At 40.5% G+C, this 24,551-nt stretch overlaps 2 protein-coding genes across 2 annotated transcripts in view; one reads left to right on the top strand and one right to left on the bottom strand.

Moving 5' to 3' along the window:
- The window catches only part of FNIP2 (folliculin interacting protein 2), a 59,690-nt gene extending 53,475 nt beyond the window's left edge, over positions 1 to 6,215 (bottom strand). The window contains exon 1 of the mRNA XM_069786111.1: positions 1,434 to 6,215. Within this exon, the coding sequence (XP_069642212.1) occupies positions 1,434 to 1,453 (20 nt within the window). The 5' untranslated portion in view covers positions 1,454 to 6,215. The remainder of the gene's footprint in view (positions 1 to 1,433) is intronic.
- A 166-nt stretch (positions 6,216 to 6,381) lies between these two features.
- PPID (peptidylprolyl isomerase D) lies at positions 6,382 to 24,491 on the top strand. The gene is made up of 10 exons (XM_069786164.1): positions 6,382 to 6,550; positions 8,449 to 8,589; positions 9,044 to 9,150; positions 13,650 to 13,838; positions 14,622 to 14,744; positions 16,381 to 16,487; positions 20,463 to 20,604; positions 23,509 to 23,595; positions 23,677 to 23,719; positions 24,263 to 24,491. The coding sequence occupies exons 1-10, from the start codon at positions 6,466 to 6,468 to the stop codon at positions 24,349 to 24,351; spliced, it is 1,113 nt and encodes a 370-aa protein (XP_069642265.1). The 5' UTR covers positions 6,382 to 6,465; the 3' UTR covers positions 24,352 to 24,491.
- The last annotated feature ends 60 nt before the right edge of the window (positions 24,492 to 24,551 follow it).

Here is a 24,551-nt window from a genome sequence, read left to right as displayed (position 1 = left end):
AGCAGGGTGTGGCTGGACAAAATGAAAGACATGGTGGTTGGCATAGTAATCAATGCGAATGAGAACCTGGCATCCAGCTCCAGAAATAAGCACTGGACTGTATTTCTCAAAGAACAGTGTTGAGAAACTTAAAGTTGCAAACGACGTGGCTGCCACTCTATCGTACATCTGCATCAGCAAGTAGTGCTGACCAGTGGGGGCAGAACTATAGACTAAACCAGTTGTCTCACAGAGGCTGATATCCACATCACGAACATTTTACAGGGTTTTATTTTGGACTAGTTCTAATTTGGTCCTGTCAGCAGCAGAATGAGTGTCCGTGGTTGGAGCACACTGAATGTGTTTCTGAAAAACATCTGGTTTAGTTTCATCTGAAAATGATCCACTCTGTATGCCCAGATGCCACTCCAGAATGTGAAGCAAACTCAGTGAGGAAAACGGGGATATGGACTTCAAAAATGCACTTCTGAGCAAAAATGGCAGTGTAAATGCACCCTACAGGTCGGCTGATGCTCAGTGCAAAATTAGTTCTCAGTATTTTCTGTTAATGTGTGTGACAGTCACTGTGGTCTGAAATTGATAACAAAACATCAAGACACTAGTGTTTTGAAGGTTATTTCTGAAAAAATAATGGGGAAAACACAGCAGAATCAGCAAAGGACTACAAAATAGCTTTCACAGTCAGTATGCACTGTCCCACCCCAAACAGAGTTTGGCTATAAAGAACACCTGGCAGAGCAAACGTGGTGATTTTTCACTAACCCACGAGTGCAAAATGTGAGCAGATGTAATGGAAAAAGCCATACCATCTGTCAAGCAAAGACCATTTACAGCAAGATAGTGTATCTACAGCCCTCACTCTTCTAGGAAATGGGGCTTATGACAATCAAAACCTTATTTGTAATATTCTAAGGGTCACGCTCTTTATGTGCAGAGAAAGACAATGTAATTGATCAAACTTCAGTCAGAAAAGGAGCCAGATTCTTAATATTTCTACATTGGGACTTTCTAACAAATACATGGGACTTTCTAACAAAGTTGTCAATACATAAAAAGGATAGTTCAAATCCTTCAATAGCTGAATGCTTGGGTAAGTATTTCTGCGTTTCAACGAGCATAAATCTCTCTGAAGAGTCTCTCCTGAGAATGTAGGAACTAGGTTTTACAGCCAGGACAGCCTGGGTTAAGAGCCAAGTCTCCGAAGTCACACTGCTTCCCTGTCACTTAGGCCTGGATGAAACTTTGAGTTCCATTACAGCTGCTTCCCTTCCACCCTGCTCAGACCTGAACGCAAAAGTCCAAAATGCTCCTAAACCTTTGTTGTCAGAACTAGGCTTTGCAGGAACCACAAAAAGAAGCCAGAGGCCAGAACAGGTAAACTCTGAAGATTTAACAAAAAGTTTGTTAATCCAAGATGCCTGTTAATGACTTACTGCTTAGTGTGGTGACGCATGCTGTATAAGTTAGATGAACATAGGTAAGTCTTGCTACACTTTGCAATGCATCAGCCACACTTTAGATTCTGCAAAATAAATAAAATCCGTTTTTTAATGCCACTTCAACCATGCCGAGTAAAATGTGATATCAAGAAATGTCTAGAATTATTCTCTCTCCATATTGTTATTATTTAGCACAATAAGTCTAAATTACTCTCCACAGAGAATTTTAAAACCTATTATAAAATGTATTCCACTTTGCAAGCAGGGATAGAAAGTGACAGGAAGAGAGAGCTTGGATTTGCAGCCCCCTGCAAACCAGCTTACTCATCCTTCATTGAACAGAGCATTACATAACTTGCGCTGTTGCTGCAGCAACTTTTCCCAGCCCCTGAACAGTGCCACAAAGGTGCTGCCTTAATACAGATAAGCAGTTTCACTCTTTTTACATAGAAGATACCATCAGTTGAAAACAAAAGACAGTGTAAAGGGAAATACTAATTTAACTGTTTCAAGATTACTGGGAAGGTATTGATGTATGTAATGAAACATTTAATTTTCAACAGTCTTTGGTGTTAAAAATAGAGAGAAAGGCCAGATAAGGGATGTCTTCTTTTAATCATCACAGTATAAATATCGAGCAATATGGTGAGAATTGGATTGTGTGAAGGTAGTAAGTATTTACAATCTTCTAAAGTTGCTTGTGTATCTTACTTGTGTATCTTGTTAAATTTCCTAAAGCAAAGGTACGTGACTTTTTCCTCCACAAGAGCCTGAAGATTTACATACCTGTGAATGTTCAAACACTTGTTTAGAACCTGATTTGGTTCCTTTCTACAACAGAGTTGTTAGCATTGGTAGATTGTATTTCTAAGCCTCCTGCCCAGGACTCCATCCAAAGGCGAGCTGGAAATCCTCATGTCCCAGATTTTCAATGGCGAAACCTGTTGGCGGACTTACTATTTGCTGGTTGCACTCTGGTCTTTAAATTCACGCTGATGTAGTTCACCTTGGACTCCATCCTATGCACATTAGATGCAGATCAAAAAGGCTTTCTACATAATAAAGAGTACCGTCATCATAATTGATATTTTTAGTATCTTTTGGTGATAACGATGATAAACAGCATTATATATTTATGTGAAATTGCAGTAATATACAGGACATACATTTCTATCAAAAGTGAGGGCAAGAATTTAGGAACAAAACCGACATCCCACATCAGCACTGTGGCAACAGCAGCCAGGAGCTAGCTAACACTTTGGGCCTCTCCTTCTTGCAAGCCATGGCTTCTACTGTTATCACAAGTCATAGGCACTCTCAGCCATGCCTCCCCGTGTTCTGAGGTCCTAAATGCTACTCTGGTTATTTGCCTCTAAAACATGTTCTAAGCAAAGCTAAAATATATAGCTAAAAAGTCTGCTTATTTTTGCTTGGTTCTTAGCTAAACCATTTCTTTAGGGATCGGCGTATCTGAAAGTTAGTGATGAGTAAATGCATGACTTTTCTTTCAATTTCTGTCATATTATGTCAGCTCTGTGTAGACAATTTTCTTTTTAAAACATCCTGAGACAAGAACATATGGTTCTTTCATTGTTTAACATTGCATTTTAATTCAGCTTACAGGAATCGGCTCAGAGTCAGTAAGTGCTCAGTAGGGGTTTAATCTGAGACCTCTTTATTTAGCTTTACGCAGAAAAAGACTTGGTGCAGATGGGGAACAGTAAGCCTGATGATGAGAAAACAGATTTATTTCTCTCCCTCCTGTCTCATGTCTCTCTCATGAAGGTGACATGCTTGACGTGCCAGGTCACATGGGAATAGCACATGATGCACCCTGTGTGTCACATGGCACAGGAAAGGCTGAGTGGCTGCTCTATTTCACAGCAAGCAGTGAAAGCATCCTTACCAAGTCTGTTGCCAAAAAATTGCATATCAGAAGCTTCTTGATAGCTGTTCTGAAAAGCTGGTGAGAGTATGTGTTTCAGTTGCTCGTCAGGTGGATCCCATGAGTACTCTACTGGACCATATTCTGAAGCTACAATTCAGTCCACTGAAAACCCTACAAACATACGATTACTTCCATACAAACCAAAATGGCTTTTAATGTCCTTAGGCAAGGCAGTTCTGCACTGAGCCAAAGTACTCACCTTCTGGTAGAATAACATGTTTAAGCGTCCATTTTCTTCACAGTGTCAAATACAGATTTAGAGGTGAAAAAAAAGAGCAAGAAAATTAAACAAAAAGCAAAAAAATCCTAGTCTGAATGTGTACATATTTGCCCATCTTACAAAATCAGCAACAATTATAAATAATCTTTATTTTACAGTTTATTCTTTTGTGAATGGTATTTGACAGGCTAGAATGATTATGAAATAAATTTGCTTACTGTGTCTTCCATCATAGTACAAGACTTGGAATGATATATGCATTTCTATGTATTTATCAGTGATAGCTTCTTTAGTCAGGGAGGCAAGAAGAGGTGAAAATGAGGATTTTATAACTGGCTGGACATACAAGATCCACATCTCTTTCTTTGAGTTCAATTAGGCTGGAGTGTCATACTCCAGCAAGTATGATGTGTTTGGTGGAGGAGAGACCTGTACTTGAAGCCAATGGCTTCAAGTTTTTAGCACGCCCAACACGTTTAGCTAATGATAGTACTCAAACTAATTTTACTGGGTAGCCAAAGCTGTATGTGGAGAAAAATAAATACCTGAATTAAAACATTTAACAGACAATTCAGTTATAGTGCCTATTTTCAATGTACTGCTTTACAAGTATTTACTATGTAAACTATTGGAAGTGTCTAGGTGATAGTTTTGGTGATAGGAATATTTTTAAATTACATGATCACAAAGCATTAGAGGATCACAAAGGCAATTTTACTGCTTGAAAACAGATTTTAGAGGACTTTATAAAGTAAGCCTGACTTTGAAAGAGATTATCTATCAATTTAGTGTTTAACTTATTAATTTGAACATAAAATCACTCAGTAAATTCTTGACAGAAGTCACGCTATACATATTTTTTACAATCTGTCAATGACTATAAATTAATATGTATAGTAACTATGCTACTGCAGTGCTTGGGAGATATTCATTCAGCTCACATATTTTCCAGAATCTCCTACTGACACTGAGAAAGTTTCTTAATTTCTCTCTTGTTCAGCTCACATCTTCAAATTAGCACAGGGATTGCCTCTTTCTTTGTACCTCTAAAGCACCTTGTGCATAGGGACTTCCGAGCAACTACTGTAATATGAATTACTAATCTAGAATCTAGACTATTCCAGCTTGGCTAGGAAAAAAAACTGCAGGGACTGCGTAAGTCTGCTCCTGGAAGAATGAATCACTGCTTCTTCCTGAGAGGAAGCTGCCAACAGCTCTTGCGGGGGACACACAACAAAACACACTTTGCTCTGATGCCTGCTAAAGAAATCTCTTCTAGACTGTACTCACTTGGCTAGCAACTGCCTCACTGAGATCACTTCTCCTACAGCACTGCACCTCACCTATGCTAAGTGTAATAATAAAAATATCTCAGCCAGTGACCACGGCCAGATGCCTGGTGACTTACAGATGACTCAAAGCTTTGGTGGCCTTTGACATTGTGGAGCATGCGAAATCCCTGACACAGCTGCATGACCTGGCTCAGAAAGAGAAATGCCTTAACGTGGTTCCACTGATTCCTCACTAAGTGTTCCCAGATGGTAGCAGATGGCTTTTCCTTCTGTTAAGGGTTCCCAGATGCAATATGCAACAGCACTCGGTGCTGATCACCTTTTCTATCCAACATCTGTACAGAGGCTGTGGGAATGATCACGATGCAGTATACGGACTGCAGTGTTATTAATATCAATGCTACTTTATCTTTTCATTCAATCTGGGAATTACAACTGCCCTCTGACACATCTAATATTGAGAACATACTGAGAGGAAGATGAAAACCAGCTTGATGAAGCTCAAGTCCAAACATATAAAGATGACATGAATTAGAGGAGAAAGCCTTTGGAGGATGCAATTAATCAAAGAATGAATGGAGAGGTTTCTGGGATAGATTAGAGAAGTCCAAGGAATAGAGAGGCTCATTTTAATCAGCCACATTCCCCGAAAGACAGTAAGTTTGCAGGAGTCAGAGCCCAGCACTCTTCTGCCCCTTCTGCTTTTGCCTCAACACATACCTTGCCTTCAGGATGCCAGCGAGCGCAGGACCTGGCCATGTTGACCATTCATCTGCTTGGGAATTCTGCACCTCCAGCAGCCCCAACAAAGTCTGTTGATGGCATTCACATCCCTTGGTCAACACAAGTGGCTGAAAGAGATTGCTTGCCACGGAGCAATTATCATGACAGTCATACTTTGGGAAGAGACACATTTTGTTTTCAGACCTTAAGAAGACTGGAGTTATTCAGTGTTTCTAAACATTTATGTGGTGATAGTCACTTTCGACAATTTGCCCAATTTTTCCATGGGTCACAGCTTCTCACAAAGCCTGCATTCCTCTCATAAAACATAAACCCAGGCAAAACCAAAACCCCCTCTCCTCACCCGCCTTTCCAGGCCTTCTGTGTGTGTACATACCCTCAAGAAAGAAACATTTTTTCTTTGCAGACTATCTCCAAGTCCTTCACGGCTGCTCGGAGGCAGGACGCAGCGGCAGACCCCTCCTGCCGCCATTTGCGGGACCCTGGCTCCGCCGTGCGGCACCCCGCGCCCCCCACCACGGGCGGCCTGCCCGCCCGGCCGCCTGCGGCCTCGGGGAGCGCTGCCCGGCCGCGCCGGGGGCTCCGAGAGACGCCCGCGACACCCCCCACCCCCCGCGCTGCCGGCCGAGGCGCCCAGCCCGGCCCCGCTCCCTCAGCCCCGCCCGGCAGCGACGATCCCGCGGGCAGGTTTCTTCCCCCCCGGCCGGCGGCCGCCGCCCGCCTCCGCCGGTGGGAGGAGCGGGGAGCGGCCCCGACCCCGCGGCGGCCGGAATCGCGGGCGGCCGAGTAGGCGGAGCCGCCGCGGCAGCGGGGAGCCGCGATATGTCGCACCCGTCCCCTCTCGCCCGGCCCAGCAAGCCTTGCAACCCCCGCGCTTTCTTCGATGTGGACATCGGGGGCGAGCGAGGTGGGGAGGGGGCGGGAAGGGGCCCTGGCGGCGGGGAGAGGGGGCGAGACCCGCGCGGGGGGGGCCGGGGCCCCCCTGTGCGGAACGCGCCAGGCCCGGGCCGGGCGGCGGGGAGCGGGCGGCAGCGGCACGGCCCATGCCCGGGCCAGGCCGCGCGGCCGAACGTTCTCGACGGGGAGGGACTGTTGGGCTCCGGTGGCGCCGGGCCGGGCGCTGTCCCCGCCCGGGAGGAGGAGAAACACGGCCCCGCCGCGAACGGGCCTCCTGTGGGGCGGTGGGGGAAGGGTCCTCCCGGCGGGGCCCTGCGCGCTCCCTCCGAGGTTTTCCCGCCAGAACGAACAGGCCCGAGGCAAATAGAGGGAAAGGCAACGTGGCTGCATCGGCACCCCGTTCCCCGTGGCTTCCCAGCCGAGGGAAATGACCCGCGGGTGTTGCAGGGGAGCAGGTACCTCTGTGCCTACGCCGGTAGGGACCCCCTGCGACACGTTCCCTTCACAGCCGCGCCCTGCCGAGCGCGGCAGAGCCCTACAGTCCCCGGCGTGCCCATGGCGGCGGCCGGCTCTGGCGGGCGGGCTTCCACCTGCTGCCGGTGTGCCCACCTCGGTCACCATCACAGCGACGGCCGCCATCACAGCGACCCCCGCCTCGGGCTGCCACTGCTGGCTTCAAGCCGTGCCCACCGCCCGCCATGACCTGGGGAGGTGCTGCAGCATGCCAGGCCTTACCTGGCTCCTGCTGCCGCCGCCGCCCCTGGCCTGGGGTGCGCCGGGCAGTGGTGGTCTGCGGAGGTAAAAGCTGAGGCAAACTGGCGGTCCTGGTTGTTCTCTTGGCATCGACGGTGTTGCTAGAGGTCATTCCAAAATCTGGGCAAACGGTCAAAATGGAAATTAGGAAACAGCAACGTGGAAGCTGGGGTAGTAGTTGAAAGCGTAGGTTTTCGAAATTTGCTTGGGTGAAGACAGATGCTGCCTTTTTGTCAAGATACTGCCTCTCATTTATTCATTCTGCTACTGAAAAGAATAAAAGAAGAAAGTCTGTAAGACGATTTGCCTTTTATTGACTTTCAGTTGTCTAATTTGTTTTCATTCCTGTATTAATTAGAACTAATATATTTACATTTAGCTTCCGGGAGAGTGAATTTATGTTAACTAATTGACTGTGAGGCTGATGAGAAAGCGGGAGCATCAACTGATGGTGGCTGCTAGGAGTGAGAAATAGCTCTCTGAGAAGCCAGTTTGTTAAAAGATGAGGATTTGACACAGAATCCATTTATCGACTATTACAGGATCTGTTAGCTACTCAGGTTTCAGTTCCTTTAGTTAAAACATGTACGTGTTTGGATTTAATGATTGCTTGTAGCGTTTGTAACTGTAAATAGCCATTACTCATACGTGTGTTAAGCATTACAGTGTCGTAGTAAAATTGGGGCTTTAACAGAATGAGGTTTAAGGTCAAATAAAAGTCTCCACAAAACAGTCTTTTTTTTAATTGTATCTTTTTTTGAGTGCACAAGCTACATATGTATGTTAAAATAGACAGAAAATAAGTACGCATGTTAAAATACATAATTTGGCTTTAATATATGTGTGTGTGACTTCCCATGCAGATTTTTTGGCAGAAAATGCATTTGGCATTTTTGGTAGCTTTTGGCAGAATCTGTATTCCCCCTGAATTATTCTTAATAGTGGAATTCATTGTTGCTAATAACCTTGCTAAAAACTTAATGTAACTCTGTCAGTGATTGCCGTAGAACAACCACAAAATGTAAATTCAATAGTAATCTAAGTAAAAATAATGGAGTCTGAAACATTAATTTCCTTCGCCCTGTAATGCTCCAGACATCACCGTGCCAAGGATGGGACTTAAAAATATGTCTCATTCTCTCTTTGTCATTTCAGTTGGACGCATTGTCTTTGAATTATTTGCTGACGTTGTACCTAAAACTGCTGAAAATTTCCGTGCATTATGTACAGGAGAGAAGGGAACAGGGCCTACCACTGGAAAACCTCTCCATTATAAAGGATGTCCCTTCCACAGAAGTAAGTTCTATAAATCCTCTGTTTTCCTGTTGGTAACAGAAGTCCTCCATTATCAGTATTTGAAATAATGTTAAATAATATTTCAGAGCACTTGTTTAAGAAATAACTTGACTGAAAGTAAGTTTTTGACTTTTTGATCCTCCTAATGACTAGATGTTCTTACCATGCATTGACAATAGTAAATTATAAATTTACTAGTAAGTTAGTAATAGTAAAACAAGTGTACTATGAGTTGTGAATAGGTTGAACTGGATTTCAGGTAAAGGATTAAATATCAAGTGATGTCCACTTAACTGAAAAAGAGTACTTGGGGGACACTTGATAGATAAAAGGTGGGTTTTGGTTTTATTTAGGTGCAGGTGCTGGTGACAGGGATTGCTCTTCATCTCTGAATTGTTTTTCTTCATGCCTTTCCCGCCTTGATGCTATATTTTATAATCATTTTCTTTTGCAGTTATTAAGCAGTTTATGGTCCAAGGTGGAGATTTCTCAAACCAAAATGGCACAGGTGGAGAAAGTATATATGGTGAAAAATTTGAAGATGAAAACTTTCATTATAAGGTACTGTATTGAAAATAGTAATTGTATTAAGTTTTTGAAGTTTCAGTTATTTTTATTTTTCTTCAGATTCAGAATTAGTGCTCTTTAGTCCAATGTATTTTTAAGCAGTGGAAAGAATGCAGCAAAAAAGCCCCAAACTAGTTTGTCCTTAAAGTCTTTGTTGAATACAGAACAAATACATGTATGAATACATATAAAATAAGGTCAACCTCATTAAGACAAAGACAACCATAGTTTAGATTTTCTTTTTAATTGCACAATCAGAAATTAATTTGAAGCAATATTTCAGTTCTCATCAAATTAGGGATATTATTTTAAAAGAGTGGCAGATTTTGTCACTCGGAAGCATATACAGTATGTTAGCATTAAATGGATTTTATGTTTTGGGGTTTTTTTTCATATACTAATAATATTCATAAGACTAGATGTGAGAAATATCTTTCTTAAGAAGTGGGGAATCCATGGTAGATTGCAGAATTAATCCAAAGAAAAATTTAAAAGAAATCATTTTCCCCACTACAGTTACTTTCAATGATATGAGAAGTAAAAGGCTTTTTATGAATGGCTTGTTTTCACCCAGAATGTTGGGAAAATGTGCTGTGAACAAAGCAAGTTTTTCACTATGCAAAAGTCTCGATTTGAGGATGTCATTTTAAGAGATGCTGGCTTTGATGGCAGAAATTCCTACCCCTCCCATTACTTATTCCCACTCCTGTATCACAGCTCACTATATCATTACTAGCAACCATTAGTGCGGTCCCACAAGCAGTTTTGTCAGCCCAGCTGCGGGAAGAGAGGAGGGAGCAGTGCTTCAAGAGTAGGAAATTCTAAAACCGTCTTTGTCCTCAAAATCGTCATCTAGTGACACCAGGAAGACTGCAGGTGCATGTGCTTTACACACACAAGTAGTATGGTTTATGAACAACAGTTTTCTCAGGATGTGTCCTGTGTCTTTTCTTGTTTCTTTTGCAAAGGCATAACCCTTCAAAATGTCCATTACCATTCCTCAGGCTTCTCTGTCATCAAAATCAAACACAGTTGATGCCTCCAGGATCTGTCTTTTGACATAAGATTGAGTTCTTCTTTATGCTTTTGAAGAAGAAATGTTTGCCTTCTGTATTTTTAAATCCTTTTCTTAAGCATTTTAGTTCTACCTTTCTTTAAAAATGGGTATTCCAGAAAGGGAAGAAGACTGCTTTTGACCATACTGTACAGCAGGTCTGTGTACCTTAAGCCTGCAACGTATACAGTATTTGAAGATCTCCAAATTTATGTATTACCTGTACACTGTGACTTACATTTTTTGGCTAGCAGACTTAGCTATTCTGGAGAAAAGTGGCAACCATTATAATTGTTCTGAGTTCTCATCTGTGTTCTCAGCTGTACATAAAGGGCTGTGTGGCTGGAAAAAGCCCCTGTGCTTGAACTATCAGTAATTGCATCTTGAACCTGGGTGGGAGTACTACTTGGAAACAACAAAAATAACGTGTTCTGCAAGTACCCCTTACAACAGCCAAGACACCTGCCGCTGTAGGTGTAACAATTCTCAGCATTGGCATGAACTGTTTTCATATCGTGCTATTATGTGATAGCATATGAATGACTCTTCAACAAGACTGACTAAAAAACTTACAGGCGTTGTTGTCCCATGATTAAGACAAAGCCCTGACTTCAATTGTGCTTGCCACCAAACAGTATTTTAGGAAAAGAAAATACGGCAATCCCCCACTAATCAGGCATCAAAGTCCACGGCCAAGGTCAGAGCAATAACTGGAAATGTAGCTCCAGAATTCATCATAGAGTTAATTATAGTTGTGAGAGATGTTCTCTGAAGTCTGACACTTGCTATGGTGATGCCCATAGCACTTCTGCTTAAAGTTACTCTTCTGCATTGGTCCTTGTCACAGGATCTCTAGCTCCCTGAAGAAGGAGACTTGGTGTCATCGTTCCTTTTTTAGTTGTACTGTCAAATGAGATCTGGAGGTAATTATGAATGGAATGCAAATGATTCCCATTTCTGTACTTCTCTGACTGCTCAGCTATAACAAAAGTTGTCAGTGTGCCAGGGATGAGTTGAAGAACTCACTTGGATCTTACACAGAGTCTGGGAGCTCAGTTCCCATCATCTGTTGGCCAAGTTTGTTAGGATTTTAGTGGGAGTTAAAATGCCTCTACTACATAGACATTCACTGGATCTTGCACTTAATCTAGCAGTCCTGCAAAGTCTCATCAAACCACTGTCTTGATCAATGATGAGTTGGTTTTTTTGACACTTGAAGACACTGGAGCTACCTCTTTGTTCTTGTGTTGTTTGTATGGTTTCTTGTAAATTGCAATAAACTGCAAGATGTTGTCTGTAGTCAGCTTAACCATGTCAGATCAATCCCACTAGGCTTTTTTTGGTGTTAACTTCTCCAGCTAATGGCTGTGCTGTTGTGGAACACCGAACTTACTTAGTCCTCAAGCAGTGTTGTTACCATGGTATAGTTTTGCAAGCCTTGAATCTGTCAGAGAATCTGTTTTCGTCTGGACTTTTTTACTTGCTTTATAAGCTTACAAAATGACAAGCAGAAACCATCACGGGAAAGACTACCGTAATCTGCAGTGTTCAAAACAATCATGGCAAGAAAATGCATGAGTGACAACAGGTTTGTTTATAAATAGGGACTCTCATCATGAGACTAATGTTGAGACTTGGTCCCAAACGAAATGGAGTTGCATGTTAAGTGTGAAGATCAGAGCTGCCAGACTGCTGTATGTAACTTTCCAACTTGTCCTCCAAGTCTTTACAGACAAAAGGTAAACATGCAAGTGTAAGGCAACACCAGAGCTTACTGTTACTTGGCTCTTTGTTTACAAACCATTAGCATTAGTTGTAATTGGAAAAAAAAAAAAAAAGGTAAGATTTACAGGTCTTATTCTGCCTCTTGTGCAGTGAATCAGTGACCAGCCTCAAATGCTCTTTGCAAAAGTCTCCTATGGCAGACCCTTTCTGATTAACTTGTTTGCCAGCAACTACTGTACGAAATGTCAGATGTTTTGTTTGGAGGCTGCATTCCTGCACGCTTGCTACCAGATGCCTTCTCTTGCTGTGGATCACAGGCTTCTACTCTGTCATTTGCCATCTCTTGATTCCCAGGATGAGTTTCAATATTAGAAGAGATAAAGCCAAACTTATTCCAGTAGCTCTCTGTTGGCTGGGTGCAACTTTAGCTCTTGGCTGTGCAACCTTTTCCCAGAGTTCCTGAGCCAAATCCTGGTTGAAAGATTCAGACTCATTGTGCCGTATGACCGGATGAACACCTCAGGCAAGGAGTTCTCCCTACTACCATGAAAATCTAAACACTGTGTGGGAAAACAGTTTTCAAAACAACAGGTTCTTCAAAGTGGTAGAGACTATAAGGGACAAATTGGATGCTTAAATACAGCTGTCTCAGACTGTTGTCTCAAAGTAATCAACCTCCCGTCGAGCTGTGAGGTCTGCTTCACAGCAATTTCTGCTCCCGTCTCCTTTGTGCAGTCATGCTTTTTTTTTTTTTTCCCTCCCATCCTCCTTACAGTATCAAGTTTCTTAGGAATACCATAGCTTGCATGCTTCAGACATGTACCAGTGTCTTGGTATAATATACTGACTTATATTAAATGGAGTTCCTTGCACTTAATAACCAGATCAGCTTGGGGAGAATGATATCTTAATAGCTGTGTCATGCCAGTTTAACGAGAGATTCACAACACATACAAAAAGTACATTTTTGCAGTACAAGTGAAAATGAAATAATCTGCATGATGGAGCAATATAATTCCTATTTCAAAGAAGGAAAAAGTACTTATGGCAAACAAAATAAACAGTATCTTCTCATGTTGGGCTGTTTAATAAATTTTTATTAGTTTGTGGCCTGGTAGCATGAGCCAAAATAATTAGATGGTTAAAAATCCCAGCAGAATAAAAACTCTCTCTCTAGGAGAGTGAAGGAGTTAAAAAAACCCCACAACCTTTAAAGAATAAAGACCATAGTCCCCTAAAAGCCACAGTTTTTCAACATACTTTCTATTAGTAGCCCTTATAAAATTAACAATACATACCCATCTTGACAGTGTAACATTAAAGTTGGTTTAAGTGGTGTTTAGCTTTGTTTCTTGAGGCCAGTGGTCTTGAATAATCCAGTGAGGAACTTCACATGTATCTCAGGTGATCTGTCTAAACTCAGCAGCTGTGCCGGGGATTGAGTGTACAGAAGCAGACATGTTACAGCACCACATCACAGATGTGGCTCTGCTTGCTGGACTGCTAGGTGGCAAGTAAAGATGCAGAGCTGGGCGTTTGCCCTCTTCAGTCATGATAGGTAAAATTAGTTGCCAACTGTATGTAACTGGTTTACCAAGTTGTCATTATGGCTGTCCTTGCTATATGTATTAATAGGCTTACAGAATCTTATGTGTGGTTTTATAACAGATCTTTTATATGTTGATTGTGATTTTTTTTTTTCCCCGCAATGCAGCATGATAAACCAGGGCTGCTGAGCATGGCAAATGCAGGACCCGGTACTAATGGCTCTCAGTTCTTTATTACAACGGTGCCTACTTCTCACCTGGATGGGAAACATGTGGTGTTTGGCCAAGTGATCAAAGGAATGGGTGTAGTTAAAATATTGGAAAACGTTGAAGTAAAAGGAGAAAATCCTGTTAAGGTAAACAAAATCCAAAGCACTTAGGGATAATGTTTATTCTTCCTTATATGATGTATATTCATTTCTTCTAAATGCTTGGTGTAATGTTTAGCACTATTAAATGTTAGCTGGTTATTTTTGCTAACAGTGTTAATTTCCATTTTACTGTCCTTGTTAAAAGGCTTTTGTTCCTTTGCTGTAAATTTCCCCTGCACAAACAATTGATTTATTATTCAACACAGCTGTGAGGGTGGAAGCCTTTATCAGGGTGAAGGTGGAAATGCACAGCTGGAAGTGTAGGATGGGTGATGAAATTAAAAGGTGGAATTCACAACCCTACCTAAGTGATATGTAATTCTTATGAATTTTATGTCAGAAGTTGTACTTCTGGAAGAGCAATCGGTGTGTAGGTCATGTCAGTTTGTGGTTGTTTGAAAAATTAATACCTCTGTAACTTTAAAAGACTTGGCAATTTAAGAAAGAACCGTCTTCTCTAATGTAGTAGAACTTCCATGTCTTGTGTTTTGCTGCAGCTCAGCTTGCTGCCAGTTCCTCTTCCAGCCTCTCCATGTAGCGTGGGTATGGTGTTCTTGGAATGCTGCTCCTCTGAACACAACACTTCTGTGATAAAAGCCTTTTGATGAGGATAGGCTAATGATGTGATGGGTTTCTGAAATCAGTGCACCCAAACCATGGATGAAAAAGCATTTTTACTGAATTTCAAAGAGCACTCAGAAGTTGTGGCTTTTTTTGGGGGAAATTGTCATAATAAGCAATATCGCTATTTACACTTTATTTTTTCAGTTGTGCGTCATTGCAGAATGTGGAGAGCTAAAGGAAGGAGATGATTGGGGAATTGTTCCCCAGGATGGATCTGGAGATGTTCATCCAGATTTTCCTGAAGATTCAGATATAGACTTGAAAGATGTAAGTTTTTTTCTTTTAAGGTATTTTACAGAATGCAAGACTTGTAGGTAATCTGAGTTATATGGTGTCTGCGATGATGTTCTCTAAACGTTTTTTCTTAAGAATCGATCAAGCTCCTGATTAAATGGTGACATTCAATTTTAGGAAAGAGAATGGTGTGGGAGGGGATTGCTATCTCTTTTTTTTAGTGCTAATTGCAGCTGATTTTTTCCCCAGTAACTAAAACCACAAATGCTTACAGTTATTACACTTTTTTTTTCTGTTCTTCGTTTCTTTTTACTTTTGTTTGTGCTGTAGTGACAAATTGCAATTACTACAACTCCATCCTGCAGATGACTAACTTAATGTTGTACCTACACACTTTTTCTGTTCAACTTTTTAAATATCCACCCTTAAAAAATTTTGCCTTACTTACTAGAAATAATAAAGGATTAACCTTCTTAAAAGATTTCTACTACATCAGAGCTAGTTGTTCTCAATTCCCAGTAGCTGTGTGCTTCTCACGTTGTTCAAACTGAAGGAAGACCGGTTGTTGAGAGTTATGGAGCAGACTGGTGAAAGCAGCTTTTCTGCAGGTTTTTGCTTTATCATGAAAGTGAAATAGACAAACTGTAAATCAAACAGTGATTTGTGAGAAGGTAAAAAAAGGGGGCTGCACATGTAGATTCCAAATACAGAATTAGAAATAATATAGTAAAAAAACCATTATAGCTAGAAACCAGGAACTCCTTGTATGTGGCTATTGAGAAGCACTTGAACTTGTGAAAATGTTTTTGGATAGCATTTGCTGTGGTTCAGAACCAAAGTTGGCAGGTGCCTGCCTCCTTTAACTTTATAAACTTGTTCATATAAACTAATTACAGAAACCATGGTGACATTGGTCTCATGTTGTGATCAGTTTTTTTCAAGGTCAGTAATTCTAGTAGGGTAGAAGTGTAAACTGATAGTATTACAAATGACAATATATACATTTGACAGAGCTTAAGACATCTGTGGTATAGACAGCAGTAATTATAAACTGTTTATTGCCACTGGAAAAGTAACTTAACACTTGAAATGTATGCCATTCTGGAAATAGAAATGATGGATTTGATAAAGATAGGCAGTTGTTCTTTTTCTCTTTCAATAGATGTTTTAAGTGTTTTGAGAGAAGGAGAATTGTGTTGATACGACTTCTAGTTTGAGAGCATGCAGAGTTCAGGTGACTAATACCATTTTGAGAAGCAGAAGACAAAATTTTCTCAGGAAATAAGGCAGTCTTGGTTGAATACTTTGATTGTTAACATGACTTCTTTTCTATGAATAACGGCCAACACCTTTATATATAGCTTTGTGTGGGTAGCAGCATTTAGGGGAAGGAGTTGAACTGCTATGTTGTCTCCGGTATTTTCTCACCCTTTATACTGTAGAAAACCTGTTAGGAATTTCATCTTTCAGACTATTGTGTGACATGAAGTAGAGAATATTACAGGAGTGGTTTGAAGCTAGTATTTGTCTAAAATCAGAATATTTTTATTCTGAGATTTTATAATCTTTGAAAGAGGATGGACATGGTATCCTACTGTTAAACATCAAGTAATTCAAGACTTCTTTCATAAGTACATTCATACTTTATATTTTCCATCTATTTTATTAGGTTGACAAGATTGTGGCCATAGCAGAAGACATAAAGAATATAGGAAATACTTTCTTCAAATCGCAAAATTGGGCAATGGCAGCTAAAAAGTATAGTAAAAGTTTACGGTAAGGCTATCATCATTCAATCAGGTAGTTCCTGTAACCCAAATTAATACTGCTATCAAGCAATGATATGTGCATTTAAAAAGTGCCTGTTGCTGTGCTCTTTCCTTTTTTTTAAAAAAAGAGCCTTCTGAATCTGGAAAACATCAGGTTGATTTTTACCTACTTATTCACGTAGGTCTTCTGCTTATTGCTAGGTAAGAGGTATAGGCAGGAAGTATTGTTTGGATCTGACTAAATGCTCCTTTTTTAATACTCTTGCTGTGCTGGTGCATAACTGGGAAGAAAAGCACAATAGTATACAGGGTAGTTAATGGACTGGAAAAGAGGGAGATAACTTTTTGTCTGATTTCTAAAAAACAGTAGGTTTAGGAAATGGGTAAGTTCAAGAGAGAGTACCCCCAAATGTGACCCTTATTAATTCATTATTATTTTTTCTGAGGCTCCATACCATCATCCTGACTCCATGTATAATTCAGACTTGCCTTCAAAACCATAGTCTTTCTGCTTTTGTTTCCATACTGCTCCTTTCTTCTTTTCATGCTTTTTGCTTTATGTATATGAGCTTCTCCTAAAAACTTTTTTTTTAAAGTTATGCTGACCTTTATCCCTACCTTCTTAATGATCACTAGCAGTAACAGTAATGAAGGAAAAAAGAATTCAGGCATGTTTAATGCTTCAACTGAGTTTGACTGACTGGGTTTCAAACAAATGATGTCCTTCTGAAGCATAAAAATGAATCCTTTAGTTACAGATATTAACCCAAGATGCAACATCTTGCCTTCCCTCAAAAAGCCCATGATAGACCAACAGAAGCCCCAAAGTAAATTGGATTTCTATGTAAACCTTTTAGAAATCATACAGAAAAAAGGCTGGAATGGATCTTTAAGGATCTTTGTGTTGTATCTGTCCATTTCCTACCCCATTCCTAGGTAAATATCAGATATAACTATGCTATCCCTTACAGTTGCTCGTTCTTAAGCACACCCAGTGAAGGCTCTTCCAGTTTGAGTAGACAGCTTTTATTTGGTGTTTATTTGTCCCTGTGGATGGAAAGGATAGTAACTTTCCTAGACTAAACAAATCTGATCGTCCCAGCTCTTCTTTATAGGTCAAACTTTTGTGGACATGTCCTGTTGTTTTATCTTAAAATCTAATACTTTATGTAGGATGGTATACTTTAGCTGGCACTTCACCAGAACTGATAGGAATAGAATAGCTCTTATTGGGCTATCTCCCATGTGTTGTGTATAACTCACCTAGCAAACCATCTGGCAATGTTGGTTTTTTCTTTTTACCAACAGTAACCATTATAACCTTCTGTTCTTTTTCTTGTCTTAGAATCATAGAATGGTTTGGGTTGGAAGGGACCTTAAAGATCACCTAGTTCCAACCCCTCTGCCATGGGCAGGGTCACCTTCCACTAGACCAGGTTGCTCAAAGCCCCATCCAACCTGGCCTTGAACACTTCCAGGGATGGGGCATCCACAACTTCTCTGGGCAACCTGTTCTACTGCCTCACCACCCTCACAGTAAAAAAATTTCTTCCTAATATCTAATCTAGATCTACCCTCTTTCAGTTTAAAGCCATTTCCCCTTGTTTGATCACTACATGTCCTTGTAAGAAGTCCCTCTCCAGCTTTCCTGTAGGCCCGCTGTACGTACTGGAAGGCTGCTGTAAGGTCTCCCCAGAGCCTTCTCTTCTCCAGGCTGAACAACCCCAACTCTCTCAGCCTGTCTGCATAGGAGAGGTTCTCCAGACCCCTGATCATCTTCGTGACCCTCCTCTGGACTCACTCCAACAGGTCCATGTCCTTCTTATTTTGGGGGCCCCAGAGCTGAATACAGTACTCCAGGTGGGGTCTCACAAGAGCAGAGGGGGAGAATCACCTCCCTTAATCTGCTGGTCACGCTTCTTTTGATGCGGCCCAAGATACGGTTGGCTTTCTGGTCTGCAAACACACATTGCCGGGTCACGCTGAGCTTCTCGTCAACAAACACTCCCAAGTCCTTCTTTGCAGGGCTGCTCTCAATCCACTCATCACCCAGCCTGTATTTGTGCTTGGGATTGCCCCGACCCACGTGCAGGACCTTACACTTGGCCCTGTTGAACTTCATGAGGTTTGCACGGGCCCACCTCTTAAGCCTGTCAAGGTCCCTCTGGATGGCATCTCTTCCCTCCAGCATGTCAACCGCACTACACAGCTTGGTGTCATCAGCAAACTTGCTGAGGGTGCACTTGATCCCACTGCCCATGTCGCCAACAAAGATGTTAAACAGCGCCAGTCGCAATACCAACCCCTGAGAAACACCACTCGTCACTGGTCTCCACCTGGACATCGAGCCATTGACTGCAACTCTTTGAGCGCGACCATCCAGCCATTGACTGCAACTCTTTGAGTGCGACCATCCAGCCAATTCCTTATCCACCAAGTGGTCCATCTGTCAAATCCATGTCTCTCCAATTTAGAGACAAGGATGTTGTGCAGGACAGTGTCAAATGCTTTGCACAAGTCCAGGTAGATGATGTCCATTGCTCTTCCCTTATCCACCAACGCTGTAACCCCATCGTAGAAGGCCACCAAATTTGTCAGGCCTGATTTGCCCTTAGAGAAGCCATGCTGGCTGCCACCAGTTACTTTCTTATTTTCCATGTGCCCTAGCATAATTTCCAGGAGGATCCACTCCATGATGTTGCTGGGCACAGAGGTGAGACTGACTGGCCTGTAGTCTTCATGCTGCTTAACCAGTTTTTTTAAGGTATTTTATATGTAAGAATTGACACTTTTTTGTCAAAAAATGTATTGCTTCCTATTGTCTCCCTTGATACTCATCTTACTGATTTCTTTGACTTGGAAGCTCTAATTTTGTTTCCAGAATGGTCTTGCATATTTTGGTGTGATGTATAAACATTATAGGTGTATTCTATTTGTTTTGAACATAACAGTTTTGTATTATAACTCTCCCTAGCTTTTTACTCTTTTCTCTCCCTTCTGGTTCTCATCTTTTGCATGATGCCCAGCAAGTGGAAGAATCAATGGGACTATGTCTAATTTATTTTTTAAGTATTGCTTATTTCTGTGATCCAAAGTTGTATACAAACTATTCAACACTCAAAAGATAGGGCATGCAGAAATTGAACTTACATAGGCACTGATCTGCAAAGACTGCATTAATCATGGCGTGCTTAAAATGTGAATACATGCAAACACGTGGTTTTTATTTTTTAAATAAAAACCACAGAGGTTCTATCAAGTAGGCCATTAAAAGAGTTAGAGCTTTTACATCCACAACAGACCTTTGCCACTTGAAATAAAAAACTGACAGCATTAATACATTGTAAATTAAGAAGAATGAGATACAGTTTGTCTATGAAGCAGAGATGCAGTAAATTATGTGGCTTAGTTCTGAAGCAGTGTCAGTTTTGAAGTTCAGGAGAAAAGTCGTAAAGGAAGACCGTGCAAAGGAGGTGAAGTTACTAATGCTCATAAACCACCCTCCTTTACAAAGTAAAGTTAGCTTCAGGGTTCAGCCAGAAATGCCTAAACAATTAAAATATTACTGAGGGAACTGAAGAAGAGATGAAGCTTCCCATGAACGTGGAAGGTGTAGTGGTGGTGTTGACTTTTTGCCACTGATGAACAACATGTTTTTTGAGAATAAACAGTCATTGAGATAAATTCTAATGGTTTCACGCCACCTAGAACAGTGTATTTGTCTAAGAAAAAGAATGCTGTTAGTACAGTGGAGGACTAGGAGTTACAGGAGAACATTCACCAGTGAGTTCATCTTTTTTGTCAGGGTAGGTCTTAATATATTTAGTTTAATAAATATTTGTAGTAGTGGAATTGAAGCTGCTTTAAAAATACCAGTTTGGATAGGCCAGTTTGCACATATCTGTGGAAGGATAGCTAAGGGCAGAACAAAATGGAAGTTGCAACACTAATGCATGTTCTTTGTAAATCTGGTTTTCTGCAGGTATGTAGAAGCTTCTGAAGCAGTGGCAGAGGAGGCCGACAAACCAAAGTTGAAGACTGTTGCTTTGACCTGTGTTTTGAACATTGGCGCTTGTAAACTAAAACTGTCAGATTGGCAGGGAGCCATTGAAAGTTGTTCAGAGGTAAATTTAATGTTTAGTATTTTGATTAACAATTAGCCTATATAGAAAATGGAGACTGAAACTACAAAGCTTTTGCAAAGAGTCTTCTGACAAGTTTATGATTTGAAAGTAAACAAAGTAGAAGGCTGATTGTGAAGTTATTACTAACTTTCCAGTATGTGGCTTTTTAAAAAGATTTTGAAATTGAAATGACTCATTAGGAACAAACAGAAGAGGGCTGTTGCTTACTGCCAGAAAAAATGCATGCTGTCATTGTCACTTTGGTTTGCAGAGCTGATTTTTATATTACAAAGAGTTAAACTGTCTTCAGTGGAAGAGGAGAGTACTTTTCTCTGGAAGACTAGTATGAGCAAAATGTTTTACTTGCTTTTAGATTTGATGGTCTTGTATTTTATTCATTTAAGTGATTTTTCTAACTAAAGCCTTTTTAGGAAGGCTTAGTGGTGAAATGAAACCAGTGAATAGGAAGAAAGGAGGAAAGAATAAATATGGAAATAATGAAAAATAATAGAAGTAAAGGAAAAAAAAGCAACAGTGACATAGACATACTGACAGAATTTAGTATATTTGAGGAAACTTTAAATAATTTAGTAAAACTCAGAAATTTTGAAGGAAACAGAGTAAAGAATGCTCTTATTTGTTAGCAGAGGATCCTGAGCAGCATCTCCTAGGGCTTCATGCTGAAAGCAGGAGTCTCGGCTAATCTGTGTGTCTTTAGAGAGCTGTCTTGCTTTCTAGTCTGCTGATGGTGTTACCACAGGGAAGACTTTAATAAACGTATATTCAGAATGGACAAATGGGGTATGAGGAAAGAAAAAAAGTAAGAAAACTGTGTAATGTGGTATCTGTCATTTAGAAAATGGTAAAAAATTAAACAGCATTTGTGTTACAGATAGAAATTACTGATCATAATACGTGCCATTGGGGGGGGGGAGAAAAAAAACCACTTCCTTTTTCTTAAGATTACAGAATTGTTAGATAAAGGCAACTGCATAGCTGTAATAGACCTTTGTAAGGTATTTAGCTTAAGTCTCATAACAAGTGTTAAATAGTGTATCACTGTTTTAATCAGAACACCAGTTTCCTAAGATTAACTAGTTAGAGCTCAAGGTAATTGTTTATGAGAAACTATACACTTTCATTTTTTATGATTTCCTAAGGCCAAAAGCGATTTAAATTAACAATCTGTAATACATGCATTATTTGGTATAAATAAGGAATTACACACGGCTGAACCTGTTCAAACAACCTTGCTTTAAAATAGCTGTAAGCACAGTGGTCAAGCTAAAAACAAGGAATGCTACCTATGTGTACACAGTGCAGACACCTAATTTTCTAATTCTTGACACAGAAGAGGCTCTAGGCTTTATAGCAGACAGATCAGGATGAGCGCCCAGAGTAATACTTCCTTTATATTAACATCCAATACTGCAGTGATTTAAAAAAAATTTGGATGCATTGTCTAATGTATATAACTTTTAATTAATAATTTAAAGTTAATAAATGAAATAAAGCCACATATCCATGCAAAGAGATTTCCTTTAATAACTAAGAAACTATATTATTTAAAGTAATTTTAAAAAAGACACTATAGAGCTATCTGCAGTAAGAAAAAAGAACATGATCTTCACAAGTGTCCTGGTTTCGGCTGGGATAGAGTTATTTTTCTTCCCAGTAGCTGGTATAGTGTTGTGTTTTGGGTTCAGTATGAGAAGAATGTTGATAACACACTGATGTTTTCAGTTGTTACTAAGTAGTGTTTAGACTAAAAGTCAAGAATTTTTCAGCTTCTCATGCCCAGCCAGCAAGAAGGCTGGAGGGGCACAAGAAGCTGGGAGGGACACAGCCAGGGCAGCTGACCCGAACTGACCAAAGGGGTATTCCATACCATGTGATGCCATGCCCAGTATATAAACTGGGGAGAGTTGGCGTGGGGGGGATCGCTGCTCAGGAACGAACTGGGCATCGGTTGGCAAGTGGTGAGCAATTGCATTGTGCATCATTTGTTTTGTATATTCCAACTACTTTTTTATTATTCTTGTCATTTTATTATTGTCATTATTAGTTTCTTCCTTTCTGCTCTATTAAACTGTTTTTATCTCAACCCAAGAGTTTTACCTTTTTTCTTCCGATTCTCTCCCCCATCCCACTGGGTGGTGGGGGGGAAGTGAATGAGTGGCTGCGTGGTGCTCAGTTGCTGGCTGGGGTTCTGGCTGGGGTTAAACCACGACAACAGGCAAGAAAACAAAACAGCTAGCTAGCCAAATTAACTGAGGTACTTTGAAAAAATAATTTAAGTAACCAAATAGTGGAACAATCTCTTTGCCCAGCCACTGTATTTCCTATTTTGACATTGTCACATTAGAGCTGGCATATAAACCTTAGTGAAACCATTCAGCTCAAAAAAGGCATAATGACTGGACCTTGGCCAGGTTCCCAAAGCCTGAGATGGATTGCTTGTATGTATCTTTCTAGCCTACAGTAAAAAAAGCTTTACAGGAAATCTGCTCGTTTTCTTTATGATGCCATTTTTTGGTGTGAAGGAAGAAGCTGCACTGTGAGACTCAAGGTCAGGATAATTTGAACTGCAGCAACACCTTTGTCTTGACAGATAGATATAGATATATAGATATATATATATATATACACACACACAGGTTCCATTTGACCCATTTTACGCTTGTCCTTCACAAAAGACCACTTCTGGTGCAGTGGTATTAAGACTGATAGCTAGCTATTCAGTGCGCTACATTATAGCATTCCTTTTTACACGGTTAATGTTTTGACAGCTTACCCTCAAACCAACTGGGGAGATTGTCTGCTGGTGTGAACTGTGCCATTTTCAGAGATGGGAGGCTGTGAAGTATATGAAATGCTAATGTGACAATTTTATTAAATTTACAGGCTCTTAAAATAGATCCAGCAAATACTAAAGCTCTCTACAGACGGGCTCAAGGATGGCAGGGAATAAAAGATCTCGATCAGGCATTGGTAATGATCACAATATTTAATTTTCTTTTTTAAATCTAAACATTTTATTGAACATTAATTTATATTTCTCTTTTATTTAAGGCTGATCTTAAAAAGGCTCATGAAATAGCCCCTGAAGACAAAGGTAAAATAAAGCTGTTTCTTTATAAATTCTTTACTTTTTTTAAGAATGTAACAAACCAGGGTAGTATTCAGTAGAAAATTGTACCAATGTGATGCCTAAATGCTGACTTCTAACAGCTTAAATGCTCATGTATTGAGCACAGAGCCCACTGAGGTGGAAAACCTGTTTTTATACAGCAGTGATGCTTCTGTTGGTTATGTAGGTCAACAGCATGCCTCTTGAACCATCTCCCTATTTCCCAGGGGTTTTATTAACCTTCTTAATTTCCTGGTCTAATTGGATAAGATTTTTAGCTCATAAATTCTGTGTTGGGACCAGTACTATGCTTGTACACCCTCCTCTACCTGGTTCCTTTACCAGGTGAAGCAAAGTAAGGGACAGGGGTTTTTTGCTGCTAGTATCTGACCTAATAGAAGATTAAATGCAGTTCTATTAAATGAGATAACATGGGTAAGTTGCAGCAGTGTGACCTGGCCTTGACATATAGGAGACCTAATGTAAAGAGATTACTATAACTGTATCATGTATTTTCTTTTTAAGCAGCTATCCAGACAGAAACACTCAGAATCAAGCAGAAGATAAAAGCCCAAAAGGAGAAAGAGAAGGCAGCTTACGCTAAAATGTTCGCTTGATTTTTTTTCTAAACTTTTAAATCTATGCACTAACTCATGCAAAAGGATAAATGGAGCTGCTTCTTTCATTTGCCCTGTACTGCAGTTTTCAGCATTTACAACTCAAAAGCATAATAATAAAGAAACTGTTCAAAGGTGAAGTGGTTTTCTTTTTTTTAAGCTGTACTAATTTGTGTTTTGCAACTCAGGTGTGTTTCTAA

Source organism: Haliaeetus albicilla, chromosome 1 (assembly GCF_947461875.1).
Source record: "Haliaeetus albicilla chromosome 1, bHalAlb1.1, whole genome shotgun sequence".
NCBI lineage: Eukaryota > Metazoa > Chordata > Aves > Accipitriformes > Accipitridae > Haliaeetus > Haliaeetus albicilla.
This window is presented reverse-complemented; position numbering and strand designations above follow the sequence as displayed.

What these genes read in the sequence shown, in the direction of transcription:
- PPID (XM_069786164.1), top strand. Translation starts at nt 6,466, where the DNA reads ATGTCGCACCCGTCCCCTCTCGCCCGGCCCAGCAAGCCTTGCAACCCC. An exon ending in GGACATCGGGGGCGAGCGAG is followed by an intron (nt 6,551 to 8,448) that starts GTGGGGAGGGGG and finishes TTGTCATTTCAG; the next exon opens with TTGGACGCATTGTCTTTGAA. An exon ending in AAGATCTCGATCAGGCATTG is followed by an intron (nt 23,596 to 23,676) that starts GTAATGATCACA and finishes CTTTTATTTAAG; the next exon opens with GCTGATCTTAAAAAGGCTCA.